The following is a 26,377-nucleotide window of genomic DNA, read 5'->3' on the forward strand; positions in this document are numbered from 1 at the left end:
TCAATGGTTGGTGTGTGGATGTTCCCATGCAACGCTCATGGATTTTGACACATTCCCAGATTTACCAAACTGATAAACCTGGGAATGCTCCACAATGCTATGCCTTCCTAGGGGAGGCCTAAGGAGAAATATCTCTCTGTTTCCTCCTTACTTCCTGTTTCTATGTGTGCTGCATTCTGCAGCACACAGAGATTGGAATATGCCTCAGGGGATTGTTTTGTGCAGGAAGGTAGCCTTAATGCACAAAAACAATCCGGCATTCAACGAAGGCACCCTTGCACTGTGGTGCAAGGGTGCTCGTGTTGACGCTAGGCAGCCAAAGGTGGGCCAGCGCACGGGCAAAGGCAGGAATGATCCGTAGTGACTAAAATGTGGCGTATTCTGCCCTTTCCCTGTCACACAGTGCAGCGCAGGAAGGTGACAGCTGCCCCACCCCGCGCGTCTTTCCATGAATATGACCCTAAGTGACAGGCAGACAGGTGCGTGCGTGTGCGAGAGTTGGTAAGGAGACAGTGGAAGGCAGAGGTGTGCGTGAGAGAGAGTTAGTAAAGAGACAGTTACGTGCAGGTGTGTGAGTGTTGGTAAAGAGACAGTGACAGGCAGATAGATGTGTGGTGTAAGAGAATTAGTAAAGAGACAGTGATGGACAGGTGTGTGAATGTGAGAGAGCTGGTAAGAAGACAGTGACAGGTGCGTGTGAGAGAGTTGGTAAAGAGACAGTGGCAGGCACACGTGCGTGCGTGGGGGAGGGTTGGTGGAGAGACAGTGGTAGGCAGACAGGTGCGTGCGTGGGGGAGTGTTGGTGGAGAGACAGTGGCAGGCACACGTGCGTGCGTGGGGGAGGGTTGGTAAAGAGAAAGTGGCCGGCAGATCTGTGAGAAAGTTCCTAAAGAGACAGTGGCAGACAGATGCGTGCGTGTGAGAGTTGGTAAAGAGACAGTGACAGGCAGACTGGTGCGTGAGTGTGAGAGTTGGTAAAGAGAGAGTGGCAGACAGATGCGTGCGTGTGAGAGTTGGTAAAGAGACAGTGGCAGACAGATGCGTGCGTGTGAGAGTTGGTAAAGAGGCAGTGGCAGACAGATGCGTGCGTGTGAGAGTTGGTAAAGAGACAGTGGCAGGCAGAGAGGTGCGTGCGTGTGAGAGTTGGTAAAGAGACTGACAGGCAGGCAGGTGCGTGCGTGTGAGAGTTGGTAAAGAGACAGAGACAGGCAGACAGGTGCGTGCGTGTGAGAGTTGATAAAGAGACAGGCAGACAGGTGCGTGCGTGTGAGAGTTGATAAAGAGACAGTGGCAGGCAGAGAGGTGCGTGCGTGTGAGAGTTGGTAAAGACACAGTGGCAGGCAGGTGCGTGCGTGTGAGAGTTGGTAAATAGACAGTGGCAGGCAGGTGCGGGCGTGTGAGAGTTGGTAAAGAGTGGCAGGCAGGTGCGTGCGTGTGAGAGTGTTGGTGGAGAGAAAGTGGCAGGCAGGTGCGCGCGTGTGAGAGTTGGTAAAGAGACAGAGACAGGCAGAGAGGTGCGTGCGTGTGAGGGTTGGTAAAGAGACAGAGACAGGCAAGAGAGGTGCGTGCGTGTGAGAGTTGGTAAAGAGACAGTGGCAGGCAGAGAGGTGCGTGCGTGTGAGAGTTGGTAAATAGACAGTGGCAGGCAGGTGCGGGCGTGTGAGAGTTGGTGAAGAGTGGCAGGCATGTGCGTGCGTGTGAGAGTTGGTAAAGAGTGGCAGGCAGGTGCGTGCGTGTGAGAGTGTTGGTGGAGAGAAAGTGGCAGGCAGGTGCGTGCGTGTGAGAGTTGGTAAAGAGTGGCAGGCAGGTGCGTGCGTGTGAGAGTGTTGGTGGAGAGAAAGTGGCAGGCAGGTGCGTGCGTGTGAGAGTTGGTAAAGAGACAGAGACAGGCAGAGAGGTGCGTGCGTGGGAGAGTTGGTAAACAGACAGAGACAGGCAAGAGAGGTGCGTGCGTGTGAGAGTTGGTAAAGAGACAGAGACAGGCAGAGAGGTGCGTGCGTGTGAGTGTTGGTAAAGAGACAGTGGCAGGCAGGTGCGTGCGTGTGAGAGTGTTGGTGGAGAGACAGTGGCAGGCAGGTGCGTGCGTGTGAGAGTGTGAGACAGGAATCCCGTGAGAGGGCTGGGAGACGGGCTGCGGAGAGGCGCTTGAGCTCATGTCCATATTTAGTAAGCGCCGAGGAGGAGCGCTGCATGGGTTCCCTGCCTGAGCGGGAAGGAGCCTCCTGGAAGCCCTCCCTCACTCCAGCCGGCCGGCCTCTGCTGCCTCACTCACTGGGACTGAGGGGTCACCAGAGGAGAGTGCTGCCTCTCACTCCATCCCTGTCAGCGCCGCCACCGAGGCCAGACTCACACACTGAGTCAGTGGGGACTCCAGAGGAGGGGGCTGGACTTCAGTACACCCGTCCCCGGTGAGCTTCGGCCAGCTACACTCACTGGAGCCTCACTCACTGGGACTGAGGGGTCACCAGAGGAGAGTGCTGCCTCTCACTCCATCCCTGTCAGCGCCGCCACTGAGGCCAGACTCACACACTGAGTCAGTGGGGACACCAGAGGAGGGGGCTGGACTTCAGTACACCCGTCCCCTGTGAGCGTCGTCCAACTCCACTCACTGGAGCCTCAGTCACTGAGTCGGAGGGGTCACCAGAGGAGAGTGCTGCCTCTCACTCCATCCTTGTCAGCGTCGGCCGGAATCACACACTGAGTCAGTGGGGACACCAGAGGAGGGGGCTGGACTTCATTACACCCGTCCCCGGTGAGCTTCGGCCAGCTACACTCACTGCAGCCTCTCTCACTGAGGGTCACCACAGGAGAGTGCCGCATCTCACTCCATCCCTATCAGCGCTCCCCTGCTGCCTCACACGCTGATTCCGAGGGGTCACCGGAGAAGAGGGCTGGACTTCATTACACCCGTCCGCTGGGAGCGTCGGCCCGCTACACTCAGTGCAGCCTCACTCACTGAGTCTCGGAGTGCCAGGAGAGGCGTGCTGGCCCTCACCGGATCCCCTGCGAGCACCGGCCGGCGGCACTCAGTGCAGCCTCACTCACTGAGTGTGAGGAGGCGCCCGGGGAGAGTGCCGCCCTCACAGCCTCTCTCACACTGGACAGAGTATGAGTGACCGGGGGCGAGTGCGGGCGCTGGGGACGCGCGCCTAACATGGGGACGAAGCGCCTCGAAGGACCGCGGGTGGCACACGATGACACCCCAGGAAGAGACTAGTGCAGACGCGGGAGCCGACACCCGGGACGGGGGCAAGGCAAGTCCTGATGCGTTCATGCTCCGCCGTTCACTGGCTATGGAGTGGGCATTCAGTCTATGCTGTGCAGGCTGCGCTAAGCAGTGCTGTGCCGTGGTATGCTATGAGATGCAGTGCAGGGCGGCGCTGTGCAGTAGTGTGCTGTGTAGTGCTACTGCTATGCAGTACTATGCTGTGTATTGCTATGACATACAGTGCTTTGCGGTGCGACTGCTATGAAGTATTTATGCTGTGTTCGGCTATGACAGACAGTACTGTGCAGTGCTTCTGCTACGTAGTACTATGCTCTGCTATGCTATGATATGGTGCTGTGTAGTGCTACTGCTATGAAGTATTATGCTGAGTTAGACTATGATATACAGTGCTGTGAGGTGCTACTGCTATGCAGTACTATGCTCTGTTGTGCTATGGTGTATATATATATATATATATATATATATATATATATATATATATATATATTGCGGTGTAGAGCACCTGCTGTGAAGTATTATGTAAGACTATGATATAGTGCTGCATGGTGCTACTGCTCTGAAGGACTATGCCGAGTTACTCTATGCTATGCGATGCTGAGTTCTATAGTGCTGTGGGGGTACTAAAATGCTATGATATATTACACTATGCAGTGCTGTACCATATGCTTTCCAGTAACATGCTATGATATGCAGTGCTCTGGTGTGGAATGATATCTTATGCAATACTCTGCTATGCAGTGCTGTGTGTCGTACTCTGCTCTGCAGTACTATGCTCCTCAGGCTATATGTTATGATATATTGTGCTGCGCTATATTCTTTAGAGCTAGGCTATGTTACTGTCTGCTGTACTGTGACGTACACTGTTTTGTTTTGTAGTATGTTATGCTATGTTGTATTATGTAGTGCTCTATTTTATGCTATAATAATCTGCTCTACTTTGCCATGCTATAGAGTAAAGTACTATAGGTGTTGCACTGTGCAGTGCCTTCATCGTTGCTGCTGTTCTATGCTACCTTCATAAGTATGCAGTGCGCTCCCCAGTGCTATGTTATTCGGTGCTCCGTATGCTATCTTGTGCAGTCATGTGCTATGCTATATTGTGGAGTCTTGTGCTATGCTATATTGTGCATTCAGTGCTATGCTATATTGTGCAGTCTTGTGCTCTGCTATATTGTGCAATCATGTGCTCTGCTATATTGTGCATTCACGTGCTATGCTATATTGTGCAATCATGTGCTATGCTATATTGCTCAGTCATGCGCTATGCTATATTGTGCATTCATGTGCTATGCTATATTGTGCAGTCTTGTGCTATGCTATATTGTTGTTATGTGCTGTGCTATATTGTGCATTCATGTGCTATGCTATATTGTGCAGTCTTGTGCTGTGCTTTATTGTGCAATCATGTGCTCTGCTATATTGTGCATTCATGTACTATGCTATATTGTTCAGTCATGTGCTATGCTATATTGTGCATTCATGTGCTGTGGTATATTGTTCAGTCTTGTGCTATGCTATATTGTGCAGTCTTGTGCTATGCTATATTGTGATGTCTTGTTCTGTGCTATATTGTGCGTTCATGTGCTGTGTTATATTGTTCAGTCATGGGCTATGCTATATTGTGCAGTCCTGTGCTATGCAATATTGTTCAGTCATGTGCTATGCTATATTGTGCATTCATGTGCTATGTTATATTGTGCAATCATCTGCTATGCTACATTGTGCAGTCATGTGCTATGCTATATTGTGCAGTCATGTGCTATACTATATTGTTCAGTCATGTGCTATGCTACATTGTGCAGTCATGTGCTGTTCTCTGCTAGGTTTTGCTAGGCATTGTCACAGGGTGTGCAATGATACATGGAGCACTCAAGGGCAACACACATCTTTGAATTGTGTTAGGTTTTGCTATGCTAGACACAGTGCCTTATGCTATGCATACTGTGCTATGTTATACAATGATATTATATGCAGATCATGGCTATTTCTGTAGTTTGTACTTTGCCATTTATTATTATTATTATTAGTAGTAGTAGTAGAATTAGCAGCAGACGTAGTAGCACTATTAGTAGTAGTAGCAGTAGTGGTAGTAGCAGCAGTAGTTACAGTGGCAGTAGTAACAGAAGCAGTATTTGCAGCATTCGTAGTAGGAGTAGTAGCTGTAGTAATAGGAGTAGTAGCAGAAGCAGTCGTAACAGTGTACTAGTAGTAGCAACAGTAGTAGCAGCACTATTAGTAGTAGCAATTGTAGTACCTGTAGTAGCAGTATTAGTAGTAGTAGCAGCAGTCACAGTAGTTGTAATTGCTGTATTAGTAGTAAAAGCAGCAGCAGTGACAGCAGTAGTAGAAGTAACATTATTATTAGTAGTAGCAGCGCCAGTAGTAGCAGTAGTAGTATTAGTAGAAGTATTGGTACCAGTAGTAGTAGTAATATTATTAGTAGTAATAATAGTAGTAGCAGTAGTAGTATTAGTAGAATAATAGTGGCAGCAGGTAGTAGTATTAGTAGTAGCAGTATTAGTAGTTTTTCCAGTAGTAGTAGTAATATTAGTAGTAATAGTATTAGTAATAGCAGTAGTGGTGGTATTAGTAGTATAATAAGTATTAGCAGTGTTCATAGTAGGAGTATTGTTAGTAGAAGTAGTAGTAGCAGTATTATTACTAGTAGTATTAGCAGGACTAGTAGCAGCGATATTAGTAGCACTATTACTACTAGTAGTATTAGCAGCAGTAGTAGCAATATTATTATTAGCAATAATAATAGTAGCAGTAGTGATATTAGTAATATAAGTAATAGCAGCAGTAGTAGTAGTAATAACAGTATAAGTAGCATTACCAGTAGTAGTAGCAGTAGCAGTAGTATTGGTAATATAATACGTAGTAGTAACAGTAGTAGTAGCAGTATTGTTAGTAGTAGTAGCAGTAGTACTAGCAGCAGTAGTAGTTTTAGTAGTATTTCTGGGTACTGCCACGTTCTGTTGCTATGTCGTGTGCTTGTCTGGCGCTTATATAGTCCAGTGGCCTCTTCCAGGCACTTTGAGATGAAAGGTCAGGCTGGGTTAAAGGTCAGGCACAGGCTATGGCTTGGGTGTGCCTCCTCAGCTGTAGCTTAGTTCCTTTAGCCTTTCTGGAGCAGGCGCCTGTTGGTATTTTCCTTTTCGGAACTGCTCGTGTTTAGCAGAGACATCTTAAGGATTTCGGGGGGCCTGGGCCAAACAGATTTAGAGGGGGGCTTGTTGGTAACAGTGTTGAATTTGTGATCCAATTACAGCTTTTTATGCCCTCTTTGGCCAGGTCACTGGTAGTGCAGGGGTGCAATCTCCAAATTCTACATGTGTTTACAACTAATATCCAGGAATAGTGAAGTGTGTTTTCATTATTGTATAACAGCAGCAGCTCACTAATATTACTGCAAATAAACTCTGTGACACCCTCCCATTTCTCACGTGAGGGCCTGTTTTGACCTAAAATAAACTTTTTTATGGATGTTACATGAAACAAAAACACAACATTTCACTGCAAAATATCTGTAAAAGACTCTCACACATCACCCACATTAAGAACAAATGAAAGGAAATTGCATTTAAAACGATCTATTTAAGAATGAAGGTCATCAGGGCAAGAATCTGCAGAACAGAGCTGGCTTTCCCAGGGCCCCCCTGAAAGGCTGGGCTTAAAACATCTCTGGTGGTTAGCATTGTATGCCACACTAGGGAGAAGGTGCTCCCATAAAGGAGCCCCCAAAGAAGTATGAGTGACCCCCAAATATTACTCGTGAAGCGGGGCAGGTTGCACAGGTTTGGCTTTTATGTGCCTCAAAATCAAGAGTTGGATCCAGCCTGTTGGCCTTCGAAACAGGTCCACTTGTGCCAACTCCCTCCCTCGTGCTCAGTTGGGATATTTGTAATTGGGGTGCGCTGAAAACTTTCGTTCTTGGGCAGCCCACCAGTCACAGGCACCAGGGACCTGCCCCAGGTGGGATAATCCAGAACCCCTGGGTCCTGGTCTGTGGCACGATGGGAGGGGCCTTCGCCACCCTATAATCCGGGCCCCCAGTGTCTCCTTGGCACATAGTATTGTGACATCAGAGCACAGGGGAAGAACAAGGGATCTCAGCACTGAGCATCCCTCACCACAGGCAGTGTCTAAGAATCAATAAATTACAACTGTTTTTAAAAGGGTCTATGAAATCAAAGGCTCACTTAAAACAAATAAAGACGGACTTTGAAGAAGAAACTAAATGGAACATTATGATTTACATTACAGGCTAAAATATGATGGGAACTACTAGAATTATACCTTTCTGCATAGGTGCAGTTTTCCGCATATGGTGGGCTCAATGACATGAATCTTGATGGCTTCGAACCCCAACTTTCACTGAATGCCAAGTCACTTGGATTCACACAGGACAATAACCTGACCTGACCCTCAAGGAACACACTGCCCCAAAACAAAGACATCCTGGTACCCACTCTCTCTTCTAAAAAAGGAAAACTCTTTCTTCCAGAAAGCGACTTCTGGATGGTGGTAACACTCTGCTACGTGGCCACCAGACTCCATACTGGTACCCTTAAGGGCATCCTACACGATGCAACCCAACTCATCCAGGGCCTAACGAAATATAATCACATCATCCACATCGTATGGTACTCCACTGGCCTCCCTTGCCGATCTGCACCATCTTCAAAACCAGCTGAGTCATTTACAATGCTCTCATGACCAGCAACCCTGCTTATCTTGCAGACAAGCTCTGAGGTTTTTCGGCGCACCCGCAGCCAGGACGCCATCAGACTGCAGTCTGAGATATGTAAAAAAGGCAAAACAAGGCTATAGGCCTTTTCCATCCCCTTATCCATCAGGACTACTCCAGCACTGTTCACATTTAGTAAATAGTTCAAGACACACCTCTTTGAAGAACACTACATCACAATGCATTAATATTCCTGTAAAAAATTGGGTTGCTGGTTGGGGGAAATATAACTGCTCAAGCAGCAACCCCAGTCCTTATCAGGGTGAAGTCACGAACAGTCCCAAAGTAATCTGTGATCAACCCCTGGTAGCTTGGCACAGAGCAGTCAGGCTTAACTTAAAGACAATTTGTGCAGTATTGAGGCAACACCTCAAACACTGCCACAGTGAAAACACACAAAAAATGGATCCCAGACCAGATTTAGAAGAAAAGATGAATCTATAAAAAATAAAACGAGAACAAAACAATATAAATCCAGTCAGTAGAACCAGAGATCTGCACCAGACCAGAGCTTAAGTTCAGGCTAAGCGTGATGGAACATGGGCTAGCTACAGGGATTCAGTTAGGCCCACTGAACAAGAGTACCTTAAATGCTGGTTGTGGAGTGTTCAGAGGTCCTGTGTCAAGGATGAATCACGCAGCTGAGGCTATGTGTCAGTTCTGAGGAGTTGCAGAGCTGCGATGTGAGGCCCTGCATCATCATCGACGATCCTTGCAAAGTTCAGCGTCAGGGATGTGGTGCACAGTCAAGGCAATGAGGTGGTTCCGAGGTGATCCAAAGCTGCAATGCGAGAAGCTGTGTCATTGGTGAGGCTGCCGTCGACAAGAGATTTGCGATACGAGGTCCTGCATCGGGGAAGCTTCGAACAGCGGCAGTTCTGATGCAGTCTGTGAGGTCAATATAGAGTCCCTGTGCTGAGAGAAACCTTGCAGCTGAGACGATGCGTTGGTTCTGATCTGGATTGGGACGCACATCAGAGGGAATTTTATCATTTCTGCTGGGTCCACAGATGGGCTGGCAGAGCACCTTCTGGCCCACCTCCAAGGGTCACCATCTGGGATGGCACCACTTGGCAGGGTAGGAATCACAGATGGCAGAGTCCAGGTGCTAGGTTCAAGTTTGCTGGAGCCTCCTGTCCCTGAGGCTCTAGTCATGAGGCCAGCCAACTAGCGCTAGGAGTCATTCTGGGGACCTGGGTTCAACAGATGCAGGTCTAGTCCTTCTCACCCAGGAAAGAGGGTAGAAGGCAGTGAGATAGCAGAGCACAGTAGTTTAAAACTGCACACACTGGCTGCAAGGGTAGACGTGAGACATGTTTAAAGGGCTGTTGAAGTGGGTGACACAATCATTGCTGCAAACCTACTAGGAGTATTTAACTTACAGGCCCTGAGCACATGTAGTACCATTTTACCAGAGAGTTTTAAGTAAAATAAATATGTCAATTAGAAAGCACAAGCACTTTAGTGCAAGTTAGCAATGGTGGAGTGCACAGAGTGCTAAAGCCAGCAAAAACAAGGTCAACAAAAATAGGAGGGGTGAATGCAAAATGTTTGTGGGAAGGCCACCCTAAGGCTGGCAGGTCTAACACATCCACAAACTAGCCACTCGTTGACTTTATGCTTGTCTTTGACTCTGTGCAGCGTCTGCTGACTACTGGCTAGGTTCCAGCTACAGAAATACCATATGCATAGATAAATATACAATTAATAACTTAAGGTAGTTGTACCACCTGCAATATGATGTGTGTTAAAATGACGAAATAGCAAACTAATGCAGCCACTGAATGTGCCACATTGTGCTGCCTAAGTAAATATTAGCTTTAGGATGAGGGTTGGGAAAGTTAAGATTAGAGGTTTGGTTTAAGGTTTAAATTTAGGTTTGATTTTATGGGTTGGGAAATGGAAAACAGTCAGTGTTTAACTATACAGATGGTTACGTTTAGGGTTAGTTTAGATAAGAGCAGGCCGAATACATACTCTTGAAAACTGAATACACAAGGACACTGGAATTATGCAGCAATATTTACTAAATTATGCTGCATGAAATTGCAACTGTAACCATAGTTGTAAACCTCAACCATACTCGATCCCTTAACCTTGTACCAACATTTACCATATATCTTAAAACACAACCACATCTTAAAAATGTCAATAACAAAAATACACATAGTTATAAATTATTTTTGTCCATATTGCTGTAAAATATAAAGGGCCTGATTACGACCTTGACGGAGGGGATTATTCCGTCCCAAACGAGACGGATATCCCGTCCGCCGTATTAAAAGTTCAATTATAGTCTATGGAACTTGTAAAACGGCGGGCGGGATAGCCGTCACATTTGGGTCAGAGTAATCCCCTCCGCCAAGTTTGTAATCAGGCCCAAAATCTTTAGAGGCACAAAATCCCGTTCCCAGGTGACATAAATTGGCATATGTCCACAGCCTCCTATTAGAGCTTAGTAGCAGGCTTCTTTATTCCAGTGATGCATCCTTTATGTTAAGAAGGCAGAGGAGACCTGTTGTTAAAAAGGTATCCCAATGAAATCTTAATAACACAGCTTCAATGTAGGTCTTTGCAGCTTCGTAACCCTGTAGAAGATTAAGCTGTCAAAAAATACAGGAAGTCGTGGAAACGAAATCTGTGAGTGTTTGGGTGGACAATGGAAAATGAGTGGAACTTTAATTTTGGAGGTGAAGTGACCAGGCTGCCTCCCAGCTCAAAGGAACACATGTTAAAGGCTTCAAAGCCAGCATGAAGTTGAATTTTAAAATTGAGTAGATCTATCTTTATAGAGCAAAAATATAAAATGTGCCATAGTTATGCAAAGTAACTGAGCTATTTAAGTGAAATAGTTACAATACTTTCCACAGATATATGCATAGCAGCAGTGATAGTTTTTGCTGGTAAAGCACGCCTTGTTTAATAATCAAAGGGTAGTGGATTGGGTTCCTGTTAGTATTCACTCACCTCAACCTCTGAAACACCCGAACGTAGACTGGACCAATTCATTATTACTGATTTTATTGACTATGAAGAACAAAAGTCTTTTTCTAGCCCTCAAACCAGTCGTTGCAAGGACAGAAACAAATTTGTGCAGCAAACTCTCCAGCCAAACCAGCTATCCTACAGGGCTGGATGCCTGGAGTTTTCTACAATAAGGTTGAGCTCCAAGAGACAGGGCCAGCACAATGTTTAAGGTCTGTTTATAGTCAAGTAGTAACAAAACTCCTCTGATTTCTGGAGGAAGTGCTGAATAAATAGGATAATCCACCAGTGAACTTTTGCCAACCCACTGACCTCTCTTAGGGCCATATGTACGAACACTTTTTCCCATAGACACAGAATGGGTAAAAAACCTTTGCTACATCTGGCCCTTACTGTTTTGGGTGCATGAAGTTTGTTGCAATCATGTTTTGTTCCTGGAAATGGTACTCAAAATCCTCTGATTTCTGCTGGAAGTATCAAAACCTTATATAGAGTTGACTGATACAGAACATTCACCAAAAGCTTGTGATGTTCTGCTTGCCACATTTAGGGGAATATTTACTCATTTTTCATGCAACACAGGGTGGCAAGCAAAGTTGCTGTTCTGAGTTGCATGAAAGGGAGACAGCTGAACTGTGTCATATCCTCCAAGGTATGACGCATTTCTGCTGTTTCCTAGAGTGACTCACTGTGTGCTGTCGAGCCCTTGCCATGGTGCATGGCTGCATTCATTACAGGAAGAATTGCTTCGTGCAAGAATCGATCCCCTCCTGTACAAAAGCAATCCTTAAAGGCTTTTTCCTATTTCTATGAAAGTGTCAGAATGCGACACACACAGAACAGGAAGTCAAAATGAGAAGTAAAGATATTTCTCCTTGTTATGACTGGTTCAAGGAGGCACAGCATTTTGGTGCAATCCTGGGTTTACTTTAGTAAATCTGGGACTGAGTCAAATCCATGGTTGGATGCATGAGAAAGCCCATGCTCCACCCATGGAAAGCCTTCCAGCCCAAAGTAAACAAAGACAGCAATGCCTTGTGTTACATTTTGGGATAAATCCAAGTGAAATCCAAGCAAATCTGATTTGAGTGGCTTTGTAAATCACAACTAATATTTTGCATGGTGGCTGTGCCAAAACGTGGAGCATCCAAGAAGCCAAGTGTTAGTAAATGTGGGCCTAAGAGTGAATTGAACCCAATGGCATTCTAAACATGGAGGACAGAGCATTCACCCCTTTTTGGCTGAAGTTCCGCTCTCCCAAACTCTGAATATCGCCCTAAATCCATATGAAAACAACCAGTGGAGTTTCCTCCACCATACCATGTGTATGGTAACGTATATCAGCCCAAGATCACGCATGTGTCAAGCGAGGGGCCAGGCCTGAGTGACGTGTTTCCTGCTCCGCTGGAGCTGGGCTCCAAAACCTTAGTTTTTTTCGCAGGGAGGTGCCGAGGGCCGGCGCTGTCCTCAGTTTTTTTCCCAGGTTTCCTCCTCTGGAGCCTCAGATGACGCAGCGGTTGTGGCAACGAGTCGGTAATTTACACACGTCACACATCCCCCGGGCTGTTTTAGCCCTGTTTCCAGGTACCAATTTAACGACCTTGCCCTGTTGCAGGTTGTGTAATTTGAAGCCCATTACTGAGGCTGGAAAAGGATGGCCCTGCGATCTCCCGCTGTGTGCGGCCCAAACACAACAGCTGAAGTATTGCAGGCACATCTCGGCCTCGAGTAGTTCAACCAGCCTTCTTCTTTGTTTGTTTGTTTCTTTCTTTCTGGCACATGTGCTTTTGCTTTTTCCATTACAAATGCAGGCCTGCAGGTGCCAGAGTACAAAGAGATGACAGCTAGCGAGGGCTGGCTTAGTCTCCTACGGTGGGCGCCACAAAGCCTGCTGCCCCCAAGAAGCGCCACGAAGCCAGCTGGCCCCGAAAACACTCCAGTAATTAAATAATTCATTGAATGCTGACAGGCTGCCCCGTGGCACGTGCAGCCAGCATGGCTTTCTAGACAGCGCTTGAAGGGCACTTTAGGCGTTAGCTAGAACCCCATAGTTCTAATGTAGAGTGGCCCTGACCAGAAACTGGGGACTGGATGAATCGGTATGGTGTGCCAGGGGTATTTATATAGCGCCTACTCAGCGGCGGCCGACGCATAACGCAAGGGGATAGGGGGCTTTGAGGGGAAGAAACAAGATAAAAATTTAAAAAACAAGCATGCAATGCAATGGGTCTCCCGTTTGCTCGAGTTAGAGCTAGTATCGTTTTAAATTCCTAACTGGACTTTTCTTGCCACACAAACTGAACATAAAAAGTAAAACTGTTGACATAAGCAAGCAGATTCAAAGTGCCACTGTGAGCGCAAAGGAGCGAGACAAAAAGAAAAAGAAGTTCGCTCACAGTCAAAGTTATCGGCAAAAGTGCAATTATCCATTCAAAAGGGTTGACGGCCAAGGCGGTAACAAAACCGTCCTAAGGAGGGACAAGCGTAAAGCATATACTGATGATAACAAAGGATTTTTGAAAGGCAAGCCCATGAACGAGTTAAAGTGATGGGCGTGCGGTGGGCGTGGTTAAAAGCCCAGATGCATACCAACACATCGGAAAAGCAGCACTTGCGCGCTGCTATGCTCAACCTAAAAATTAAAACTTACCTTGCCTCCGTCCCTGCAGCTTTCTGCTGCCTCAGGCTCCTCTTCCTGTGGTGTCCCAGCATTCACTCCTGGGATACCAGAAAAGGCTCCCCAGAAATCCTGGCACTGCTTTCATGCAAAACCTTGCATGAAAGCAGTGCCAGGATTGGTCTGAACTGCTGCTCAGACACAGCCCTGGGGTCTGTGCAGTTTCTCCAGCCCAGCTATGTATACAGCCAGGCTGGAGAAAGCTACGTGTGTTTGGCCGGCCTCAGATGGCTGGCAAAACACACATGCGCACTTAGGTGCACTCTCCCCTCCTCCCCCCTTCCATCTCCTGTGGCCCAGCCCCACCCCTCCCTGCACTAATGGCTGTGCCGAAAGCAGACAAATAAAACGATCTATTGTTTTATTTGTCTGCTTCTGGCACAGCCAGTGCGGTGGCGCTCTTTCGCCATAGTGAAGGAGTCACCTCTGCGCTTACTACTGCCAATGAGGCAGAGAAGCCAGAGATGTTTTAAGGAAAGGCTAAGTGAGCATCGGCCCTGGGCCCCAGCCACTGACTTAACAAAACTTGAGGGGCCCCCCTGCAAAATACATGGAGGGGGGCCACGCTCAGCCTTCAGTCAGGGGCTCTCAGGCCAGGGCCCCGCCGCCCGTGCAGAGTGCCGGAATGGCCCGCCGGAGAAAGGGCTCCCCCACCACCCTTACACTGCGGGTGCTGCGGGGGCTATTGTTACACCACTGGCCCTACCTTTTGGGGAGACTTGATAGAACCAACTCAGTTCTGCAGAGATTCTTGCCCTGATGACCTTGAGTAATTCTTAAACAGATTGTTTTAAATATTGTTTTGCTTTAATTTATTTTTAATGTGGGTGATGAGTGAGCGTCTATTACAGGCATTTTGCAGATAAATGTTGTGTTTATGGTTCATGCATCATCCACAAAAACGTTTCTTTTAGATTAAAGCAGGACCTCACATATGAGAATTGAGAGGGTGTCACAGACATTATTTGCAGCATTATTAGTGAGCTGCTGCTGTGTTACAATATTGAAAACACAAATTATTATCCTTGAATATTACCTGTAGACACATTTAGAATCTGGACCAGTCACCTGTGCACTGTCAGTGACCTGGACAAGGAGGGCATCAAAGAGCTGAAACTGGATCATAAATGTAATTCTGTTCTGAACAGGGGCCCCCAAAATATGTTTGACCCAGGGCCCCCAAAATCCTTAAGTTGTTCCTGGCTGAAGTGCTGTGCGGGCAGGTAGCTAGTCATGTGGTTGTCATGCAGTTTGTTCATCTTCTTATCCGTGCATGTCATGCAGTCCCTTATACAAGCAGAATGTGTTGTTGTCATGTATGTAGGCTCGGCACATCTTTGTATTCCTGCCCCTGTGCAAGTTCCTTATAAATGCAGGTCCCGCAGTATATAGAGCGAAACAGGGCTGGGTGCAATACTCGCAGGGGACACACAGTTGAGGTACACAAACATCACCAAAACGTCTCCAAAACACATCCAAACACCAAAAATAACTATAGCAACAACCTTGGCACCTCAAAGCATTTAGGGTTATCAGATGACTCCACGTCACCAACAACTCTACTCCAGTTTAACAACCTGGGGTAATCTGGGAGTCGTAGTCCTAATACACTTCAGTTAATCCAGATGAATGAACCCACCTGAAAAACATAATTTGCCAAAGAAATGTCCTGAGCCTGCATGGCTCCCCTGGTGACATGGACCAAGTGATTACCTTCAAGGAATCCCACATTAGTGAACTGTGGTGGTATCTAAGTATTACAAACAAACTAAGGTTATTGTTGTAGATATTTCAGGTGTTGTTAGAAATGGGGTCTCTAGTTGGCAGTCGGTTTGCACCCTGTCCAAGTAGGGACCCTCACTCTAGTCAGAATAAGGGACATACCCGCTCAGATAACCCCTGCTCACCCCCTTGGTAGCTTTGCACGAGTAGTCAGGCTTATCTCAGAAGCAATGTGTAAAGCATTGGCACATAACACAAAATAATAAATGAAAACACTACAAAAGGACACCACACCAGTTTTAGAAAAATAGCCAATATTTATCTGTGTTAAACAAGACCAAAGTGATAAAAATCCAACATACAGTGCTAAAGATAAGAATTTTGTAAGATTTATCTTAAAAATACAGTTCCTTGAAGTCGATAGCTCCACCTGGGGCTATCACGGCGTTGTGAGCAACAAAACCAACAGTTCAGGCCAGCCACGGCGTCGTGGGCCAGCTACGGTGTCAGGAAGACCCGCAAACAGTACTTTGGATTTGTAGGGCGTCGTGATCCTCATGGTGAGATCCAGAGAGCGGCGTCGCTGGAGTCTCGGTGTCGGTTCCTGAGTCGGTGTGGGAGTCGTCGGGCCCTTGAAGCCACGCACCTCTGGGATCAAACGCTGGGCTGATGAAATCAGGTGCGCTGGTGTGGATTGCATCGGGGCTGTGGTGCAAAGGGGGACGATGTGACGTGACGTGCCGGCAGGTCACGGTGCAGGCAGCGGTTCGGTGATGGCATCTAGTGGCGTCGGTGAGACCAGGGCTGTAGTGTGAAGCAGGGCGGTGCGACGTGCGGTGCCACTAGGTCACGGTGCAGGCAGCGGCTGCATCATTGATGAGGCGCTGTCATCAGTAGGCCCAAACCAGCAGCGCGGGATGAGACGGTGTTTCGTGACCCTCACGAGTGGTGTCCACAGGCCACAGTGCAGGGAGGATGCCTGGTGGCCACACGGCAGTGGATGATGCTGGCATCGGTGGTCCGGGGCTGTGGTGCGGGACGGTGCTTTGTGTACCTCACGAGCGGTGTACACAGGCAGCAGTGAAGGCAGTGGCGCTGGTGTCAGCAGGAGCATCGTAGTCAGGGAGGCCCAGGCTGTGGTGTGAGCAGGCGATGCCAGAGTGCAGTGCCAACAGGTCGCGGTGCGAGCAGCAGCTCAGTGAAGTTGTCTGATGACAGCGTCGGTGAGACCAGGGTCGCGGTGCGAAGCGGGGCAGTGCGGCTCTTTGCGTGTTGACAGGTCACGGTGCAGGCCAGCGGCATCGTTGGCGACGGCGCAGTGGTTTCTCCTCTTGAACAGCACAAAACACGCAGTTCCCAGTGCTGCAGGTCGGGGAAACTGAAGTCTTTTGTGTCCCTGAGACTTCCAACAGGAGGCAAGCTCTACTCCAAGCCCTTGAAGAACTTTCTCAAGCAGGACACACAGCAGGGTTCACCCTTTGCACTCTTGTGAGGCAGAAGCAGCAACTGCAGGCCAGTCCAGCAAAGCAAGATAGCAAAGAGACAGTACTCCTCCTCCAGCTCTTCAGCTTTTCTCCTTGGCAGAGGTTCCTCTTGATTCCAGAAAGATTCTAAAAGTCTGGGGTTTTGGGTCTTCTTCTTATACCCCTTTCTGCCTTTGAAGTTGGCAAACTTCAAAGCAAAGTCTCACATGTTTGCAAGATCCTTCCTTGTCCAGGCCAGGCCCCGGACGCACACCTGGGGGGTGGAGACTGCACTGTGTGAGGGCAGGCACAGTCCTTTCAGGTGTGAATGACCACTCCTCCCTCCACTCTAGCTCAGATGGCCCATCAGGATATGCAGGCTACACCCCAGCTCCCTTTGTGTCACTGTCTAGGGGAGAAGTGTGAACAGCCCAACTGTCAAACTGACCCAGATGGGGAATCCGCAAACAAGCAGAGTCACAAAATGGCTTAAGCAAGAAAATGATCACTTTCTAAAAGTGGCATTTTCAAACTCACAATCTAAAAAACAACTTCACTAAAAGATGTATTTTTAAATTGTGATTTCAGAGACCCGAAACTCCATATTTCTATCTGCCCTCAAAGGGAATATATGCTTTAAAGTTATTTATAGGCAGTCCCCATGTTAACCTATGAGGGAGATAGGCCTTACAACAGTGAAACCCGAATTTGGCAGTATTTCACTTTTAGGACATGTAAAACACACCAGTACATGTCCTACCTTTTATATACACTGCACCCTGCCCATGGGGCTACCTAGGACCTACCTTAGGGGTTCCTTACATGTACCAAAAGGGAAGGTTTGGGCCTGGTAAGTGGGTACACTTGCAAAGTCGAATTGGCAGTTTAAAACTGCACACACAGACACCACAGTGGCAGGTCTGAGCCATGCTTACAGAGCTACTTGTGTGGGTGGCACAACCAGTGCTGCAGGCCCACTAGTAGCATTTGATTTATGGGCCCTGGCACCTCTAGTGCACTTTACTAGGGACTTACTAGTAAATCAAATATGCCAATAAGGAATAAACCAATCAACAGTACAGTTTACACAGACAGCATATGCACTTTACCACTGATTAGTAGTAGTAAAGTGCCCATAGTCCTAAAGCTAACAGAAACTGGTCAGAAAAATTAGGAGGAAGGAGGTAAAAAGATTGGGGATGACCCTGCAAAAAGGGCCAGGTGCAACAGGTGTGTAAATCACAGTTGAGTTTAGATATAATTGTTGTTTTAATTATGATTTAAAACCATGTGGCGGTGCCCCCGCCGCACTCCAGGCCATCAAAGGTACCATTTCCAGCTTGAACTTTTGCCCTTCATTGTTATCAGCTATGAGAGTCTCAGTAGTTCAAGGGAAGCAAACCCAGGCTTCAACACCCAGAATGCGTTTGGTGGTCACATGAACACTGGGGACTGACAACAGTGTCCGAAGTGATGTGGAGTGAGGTTGTCATCCAACATGTGAAAAAACGAAGGGCCTGATTTTAATCTTGGTGGATGGAATACTCCGTCACAAACGCAGCAGATATCCCGTCCGACGTATTACGATCTCCATAGCATATACTGGGATCGTGATACAGCCGACAGGATATCCTTCACATTTGTGACTGAGTTTTCCCCTCTGCCAAGATGTAAATCAGGCTCTAATTCTTTTTACGAGCTCTGGTACCACAGTCACTGTATGCCCAGTAGCCCTGGCATGTGACACGCCTGTCATGAGAGGATGTGGCAGAAGGGCCACAGCTGCTGATTTTAGAGCTGGGGAACCTGGTTTGAGCCTCAGTGTCGGCTCAAGTTCCTGTGAGTCTGGGCAAATCACTTAATCTCCCTGTGCCTACTAAAAATTAATGTGTCCTTCTATAATATAAGTGGCACTCATATAAAGTGCTCCGATACCCTTGGGTCGAGCTTGCGCTATATGAAACTGCAAAAAAAAAGTGTTACATCTTCAGTAACTCCTGATTTTTTAACCAACAGCAATTTACAGATTAGGACTGTACTTTTTCTCTTTTTCCACTATGACTATGGGACTATGAAGGCCAAAATGCAAAGTACACCTAGCTCAACAGAGATGCCGGACAGGTGCTGCTTTTTGTTCTATAATAAACCCAGGTATGGCAGCAGGAGCCCTGGCCTGAGACCATCTTGTCTGTGTGCCACCTACTGGTCTCTGAGCTCCTCTTCTCTGTTGCGCCATGCCTTGTCTCTTGTGCCACTGAGGTTCTCTCAGTTCTCAGTAGCACATGAATGTCAAATTCTTACTCAATGCATTACTGTTGGTTTAGTTTGTTTCCATCTCTTGGGTGGCTTCAGGAGACTGACTACTCGCCCTACTCTTCTCCAAGGAACTGCTGCCTACTTGCCGCTGGAGACAAGCGAATGGGCAAGGTGTGGCACCTACAGAAGGTAAACTCTGAGCCCTGCCTACCTTCTGTCTCTGCAGCTGCCTCCATGACCCCCGAGACCAGCCAGGGGTACCAACCTGCAAGGTGAGGGTAGGTGCTGCCAACCCTGCCTACCTCTCCTTGACATCTTATAGGCAGTGGGCCCATTCTGCTAAAGGGAAGAGTGAAACCCCAAAACAGCACTGCATTAAAAGTGCTGTTGTCTGAAGAGGTATTGCACAGCCCAAGCTGGTTAGCAAAGCAGCACGTGTCATGGGGCCACTTGGTAGTGAGGAATCTAAAATGTCATAAAATGGGGGTGCATTGACCTGAAAGTCGACACTTTAGACTCCATTTTCAATCTCAGTGAACTCACCAGCACTCGTCTACTCGATGCGCTGCCCATGTGCAAGGACTGGGCTCTCTTAGACGCTAGTGGTTACATGTCTTGAAGGCGACCTTCATCCAGTCCTCAGTGCTAGGGCTGGGATTTGGCCGCCTAGCTGTGAAACAGACCAATGGCTTAAAATACGCATAGGGTGGACTTCGGGTCTGTTCCATTCAAACATTGACTTTCCTCAACTAGCCTCTTCAGACTTTGTCAATTACGTCTTAGCAGAACGCTGTGGAATTTACATCCCTTGCTTAATGCTATTGGCTGTTTGGGTGAATCCTTCCACCTCCATTCAGGTGCTTGTATTGAATCGTGCAATAGACTACTTTGCAACTTTAGCCCTTTCTGCCTGACCCTGCTGCCTCCCATCCATGTCTCACACTGTTGTGTGCTATCAATGAATGCTTAAACACACTAAACCCTGACCTAGTGGCTTTGTCAACGCCTCTTCGTCTAGATGAATTAAACGTGATGCAACTTGTAGATTCTCTTCCACCATTGTAATTATTGGACTACAATTCTTGCCATGTTTAGTGTTGTTGGCACAGAAACCAGGACTGGTGAAAGGTGCCTTCATGAGGCGGAACCAGTTGGCTGGTGCACTCACCGGTGAAAGAGTTCCTCGTCCAGTGCTACTGGTCATTCAGGTGTGGCTGCCCATTCTTAGCCAGGCACCTCATGGACATGATAATAGCACCCATAGCAGCCAATTGGCGCCATGTCCTGAGGAGCCCTTTCAGTCCTCTTTCCCTGACACCCGTAAGCACTGCATGCTGGGACTTGTATGCCCAAACTTAGAGTTGGAAAAGTTAATCTTTTGAGTCCTAGAATTCAATGCGATGTTGGTTAAAAACGGGCACGCCCATCTCTGGATTTGGAATTGGAGGCAAAATACACTTTATGGCAGGAAGCTACACGTGCTTATCTTAAAGTTGTAAAGGGAATGCTATGAATATCTCGCTCTCCGCCAGCAATCCTCAGCAAGTAGAACAATAAAACACATATCTGCAATTTAGTATGCCCAAAAGGTTTATCGTGATTTTGTTGTATTAGGAGCTAAGAAGCATTTTTAAATGTAAAAGTTTTTTATTTACTTTTCATTTATTGGTTATTCTTAAACGGTAAATATGTGTGTAAAAATATTTGAGGACATTTGTACATTTGTACACAGTAAATTTCCAGATTTATTGTACTTCTTTTCAATTCATGGCTTGATAAGGATTCTACGATGCTTGTGTGTGCATGCGTGTCCCTGTGCGTGCATGAGTGTGTTTGTGCACACGTGTGTGCCTGTATCTACACGTTCAATATGTATGTATGTACGTGCAAGTGCGCACAAACGTGTCTGGGTAGGTGTATCTCTGGGTCTGTTTGCGCTTGCGTATGTATGTCTGTGTGTGTGCTCCTGGGAGAACATGTGTGTACTTCTGTGCACACAAGAGTGTGCATGCGTGCATGCAAGTATGTGCACCTTTGTGGGCATGTGCGCGTGTGTCTCCATATGAGTATGTATGTGTGTGCATAGTTAGGTGTGTCCGTGTGTTTGCGTGTATCCCTGTGTGGGTGCAGTAATTGCTCGCCCTGCACACACAGTGCTCGACACAAGGATCCCACGCGGCCTGACCGGTTCTCGGCCCCCGAGAATGTGCAGCTTAACCTTAACCATTGGCCTTTGTCCTTCCGGGATCTTTAAATTCAAACGCGATTCTTCAATAAGCCTGCACACCGCCCTGGGCCTGATTCATGAGTGTATAGGTGTACATGGGTCCACAAATATTTGCACACACACACACACATTTACTGCCAGGTATGTGGCAGTACATGCAGATGCTGTTGTACATATGCACATTTCTGTATTTATTTATTAGTCACATACATGGTGAGGATGCTGTTCCCATTGGATTCCCATCTGTTGCCGGACTCATTAATCAGTAGTGAGATTGTATCATCACAAAGTACATTTTTGCACAACTAAATTGGACTTTGTTGCAAAAAGATATTTAAGATATAGGAACATACAGAGATACCTTGCGCTGGCTACCAGTCAGTCAATGTAACTTTCTCAAGAAGTTAAAAACAGTTCGAACAGTGACTGATTCATGCTTTTCTTCTCATTTCTTAGTTTCCACTGAGTTCCTTTTGAGATTGGGTCGCATGCCCTCTCCTCTCGCCTGGCCTCTCCTCGGGGTCTGAGCACGGGGTGTTACTCGCAAAGTGAAACTAGAGAAAGAGGGAGCTGGGGGGGTGTCTGTGTCTGTGGTGGCGGGGGTGGAGGGGGTGGGTTACGATTATTCGCACACACACTGAGTCCCAACCACCACCTTTATTTCATGTGGCTAAGAATGTTAAATTAATGAAACCCAAGTTCCAGTTATATAAATAATGCGGCTTTTAATATCTTTGATCCCCAGATGTGTATTTTATTGAACTTTCCCTGCACTTTTCTTCAATTTTCAAATTTCCACCCCACGTACGTGTTTGCTTTTTCTTCCAATGTCAGATCTCTAAGGACAATCGATCTATAGATCAACAATGTTCAATTGCATTTTTTTCTGGCCACTTTATTTATAAGGACAGCGAGGAGCACGCGCGCTGGCATGACGAGCTTCACTGTGCCTGGTAGAGTTAAAGGAAACACAGAATGCTAGATGAGAAAAATAACAGCGACTCTGTGAATTCTTCATATAGGAAACAAGCATGTGCAATGCAGCGGGTCTCGCGTTTGCTCGAGTTAGAACTATTAGCGTTGTAAATTCCTAACTGGACTTTTCTTGTCACATAAATTGAAAATGTAAAACAGTTGCCATAAGCGAGCGGGAAAAGAAGATCGCTCCAGTCAAAGTTATTGGCAAACGGGCAATTATCCATGTAACAGGGTTGATGGTTAAGGCGGTAACAAAACCACCCTTAGGAGGGAAAAACGTAATGCATTTACCCACGAAAAAAAAGGATTTTTGAAAGGCAAGCCCACAAACGAGTGATAGTGATGGGCGTGCGATGGGTGTGGTTAAAAGCGTACTAACACGTCGGAAAAGCAGCGCTTGCACGCTGCTATGCCCAACCTAAAAATGGCGGGCTGATGGCCTATAAGAACAAGCATTGGCAAGGGCGACAGGTCTGGCTCTAACGTAACAACGCATGAAGAATCCAAACACCAAGAAATGGATTTCCATGTGATAGCATATGCTGGTGATGGACGTACTATTAGTAATGGTACTGATGATTGCGTTGTGTTTTTGGGTTGATGTTGTTGTTGTGATGGTGGTGTTGATTGCATCCCTGGCTGAGTGATAATGTTGGTGATGCAATTGTTATGGGTAGTGGTGATATGGGTGGTGATGGTATTGCTGATGACGATGTTGATGGCATTGGTGTTATTGATACTGGGGTGGTGGTTCTGTTGGTCGTATCGGTGATGGTGGTAGTATTGGTATTAGTGGTATTGGTGTATTGTCTGTGGTATGTGCTGATAAAATTATAGTAGTGGTATTAGTAGTATTTGCAGTAATATTAGTAGGGATGATACTAATGTCGGTGGTATTAGTGGTAGTGGTAGTATTGGTGGCTATGGTGGCATGGTATTGGTGCTATTCTATTGGAAGGGTGGTTTTGATGGCATCAGAGTTTGTGGTTTTGGTGGTGATGTGGTATTGGTGGGGTGGTATTAGTATAGGTTTGGAATTGGTGTTGGTGTGGTATTGGGAGTGGTTTGGTACTGTATTGGTGGTGGTGTGTTATTGTGGTGGTCGTAGTGGTAATATTGGTGGTGGTATTGATGGAGCTAATGATGGTATCATAGTGAAAGTATTGGTGGTTCTGATATTAATCTTGGGATTGGTTGTATTGATGGTATTGGTTGTGGTGCTTGTGGAAAAACTGGTTGCGGTATTGGTGGTGGTGATATTGATGGTATATGGTCTTGTTGGGGTGGTATTGGTGTTTTTTTAGTGATCGTATCGGTGGTCATGATTTTGGCAGTGGTATTGTTGGTGGTATTAGTGGTTCTGGCCCTATTATTTGTATTGGTGGCATTTAGATGCGGTAGGATATTGCTGATGGTGGTACTGGTGGTAGTACTGTTGGTGAGTCTGGTAGTGTGTTGGTATTGGAGGTGATATTGGTAGTAGTGGTGGTATTGGTATTATTTGTATTGTTGGTAGTGGTATTGGTGGTGATGATATTTGTGGTATTGGTGGTCATGCTATTGGTGTTGTCACTGTAATGGTGGTGGTGGTAATGGTATTGTAGGTGGCAGTGGCATTACATGTATGAAGTTAACTGAATGGAATAAAAAGTGTGTGTACAGAGTATTCTATTAAGATGTAAAGTAGTCCCTCGTGCATTGAAACACAGCACACTATGGTAGGTAGAAGTATTCCTCAAACAGTCAATAACATGAGGTGAGACAGAAATACTACTCTGGGTGGAGCTAAAGCCCTTATGCAAATGTAAGCAAACGTTAAAGATCTGGTAAGTAAAGGTGAGGCAGACAGTTAAAGTTTTCTGTAGTGAGACCTAAAAACTACCCTAAAGCGGTGTTCTTCTCTCTGGTTTATATTTGTACCCACAAAACATTTATTTGAGACCTAACAATTAGCCAGTGAAAAGAAAAGGAAACACACTCAGGAGTAACCATCTTGCACGCTTGTGATGGGTAGGTAGCAGTGCGCTCAGTCTGTGTTTACGTACCTGGTCATAGATAGCACACATCCATCTAAAGTGGTATTGTTAAGAATGTAATCCCAACATCTCTTCTTCTACCTCGGGTGGATGAAGGCTCGCTGCTGGTACATGTGTTTTACCTGAGTCACGATGCTGAATGCCAGCAAGGTAGGCTTAACGTTCCATCATTCTGAAGTGGGCAAAATGAGTAGTACAGCCTGGGTAAAAATAACATCTGTTATTTGCAGCTGAGAAAAAACAGAAATGTGGTATTTGACACTACATAAAAAGGGTTTGCCAGATTTAAAAAAAAAAAAACAGAACCCATCTGTAAGGATCTGTGCGCCATCAATGCACTAGTCAGGCATGGGTTTTGACAACTCTGCCTTAAACAGACCTATCTGTAACAATGTCCATAGAGTGGGCTTTAGGTACACCCCCGTTTAACACTTTCATTGATTTGACTAGCCTCTTTTTCCCATTGGCTTAAGACTTTGTCCATCAAATATTGCCTCAGACCTGTGGGATATTCATTTCTCATCTAATACTATTAGCTATTTCTTTCACCTTTACTTGAGTGCTTGCATTGAATTGCAAGAGGGACTAGTTTCCAATTATAACTCTCCATGTCTGCAAATGCTGGTTCCCTTCTGTGTGTCTCGCTCTAATGTGCTAAGGTTGCATTGGTTACCCCATGGAACTCAGACCTATTGGCTTTAACAATGCTCGATTTTGAATAATGAGTCGGTCTGCCCCCACATCAAGTGGCTTGGTGATATCTCAGCACTGCAGTTTAGAAGGATTATGCGAGTGACTGAGAACAAGAATGTTAATGAGTTTCTTCTAAGACTGGAAGGCCCACAGCAAACTAATGTTCCTCTTAAGAAGAGCCGTCATAGGGGATTCTTGAAAGGCCAATATGGAAAGCTACAGACTTTGGGAGGACCAGAACAAATTCTCCTCGCCTGTATACATGTGGGTGTGATATCCCAAAACTTTCACCGAGATGAGCACTGCGCTCACCCTCTGAATTTACATTGCATGCCAGGCATTTGAATGCAGAAGGAGAAATTATTTAAAAGACCAAACTTCTTGACATACTTACCTCTAATTATACGATTGATTATCGTAATCGGAAAATCATCTGACATAAATACTGTGTCCTAGATATAATTTATAAAAATATTGTCCCACTGAGACTAATACTAAAGAAATCTACACAAATTGCACAAAATAGATACTTGTGCATACTCTGTTCTGCCATACTTGCACCAGTGAAGGATTATGTGCTTGGTTTGGGTGGGAGCTGCAGTGCATGATGGTCCTAAAAGTGGGGTAACCTTGACCTGGAAGGACTACGTCCTCTGAATGCCAGAGATCAACTGAGCACGCTGGTGTCAGATGGTGTAATACAATGAGACCTCTATAAGAATGGTGACATTATTAGTCAGTTACCTAGGCTTTCTGGGTGGTGGGAAGTCAGGGTTCCTGGCAATCAGGGCGAAGGGGATGCTTCTAATGCATACAGGGTCTGCAACTTCAGGAGCCGTTGTCCCTCTCCGGAGCTCGGTCTTCACCGGCGTCTAATACAATGCTTAAGTAGCCCTCCATCCTCATTACCCATGCGATGTCTGTTGAACAATTTCAAAGTTCTTGGAAGAATCCAGTACAGAATTGGTGCAGGCGTGTTCCTAAACAAGATTGATCAAAGTAGGAAACAACGACCTTGTCCTTGGTATCTGAACAAAATGTTCCAGGGCAAAGGGGTGCATTTTTGTGAGAGAGTATTACCACCCCAACTTTTCCTGTTAAAAACAAGAAGTTAGACTGGTCTTCGGCCCATCAATGGTACCACCCAATGACTTAGGCCCCAATGGACATTTTCATCCTTCTTTTTTTATTAATCCAGCATTTCATTTAGATTAAAATACACTCTAACGTTAAGTATAGTTTAGTTACCGTAACAACCTTTGGAGACAACCAGTTACTTTACAACTATGAAACAGACAGTAAAATCTAGAGTTAGATATTCATATAAGAATGCGTCACCCACCCCAAAAATGTGTAGATTT

General features: G+C 46.3%; 1 protein-coding gene across 1 annotated transcript in view; it reads left to right on the forward strand.

Annotated features, from left to right (window-relative positions):
* The first annotated feature begins 2,238 nt into the window (after positions 1-2,238).
* LOC138261443 (rho GTPase-activating protein 20-like) overlaps positions 2,239-26,377 on the forward strand; it is a 306,296-nt gene continuing 282,157 nt past the window's right edge. Inside the window, exon 1 of the mRNA XM_069210394.1 lies at positions 2,239-3,254. Coding sequence (XP_069066495.1) covers positions 3,195-3,254 — 60 coding nt within the window. The 5' untranslated portion in view covers positions 2,239-3,194. The remainder of the gene's footprint in view (positions 3,255-26,377) is intronic.

This window comes from Pleurodeles waltl, chromosome 2_1 (assembly GCF_031143425.1).
Source record: "Pleurodeles waltl isolate 20211129_DDA chromosome 2_1, aPleWal1.hap1.20221129, whole genome shotgun sequence".
NCBI classification, from domain to species: Eukaryota; Metazoa; Chordata; class Amphibia; order Caudata; family Salamandridae; genus Pleurodeles; species Pleurodeles waltl.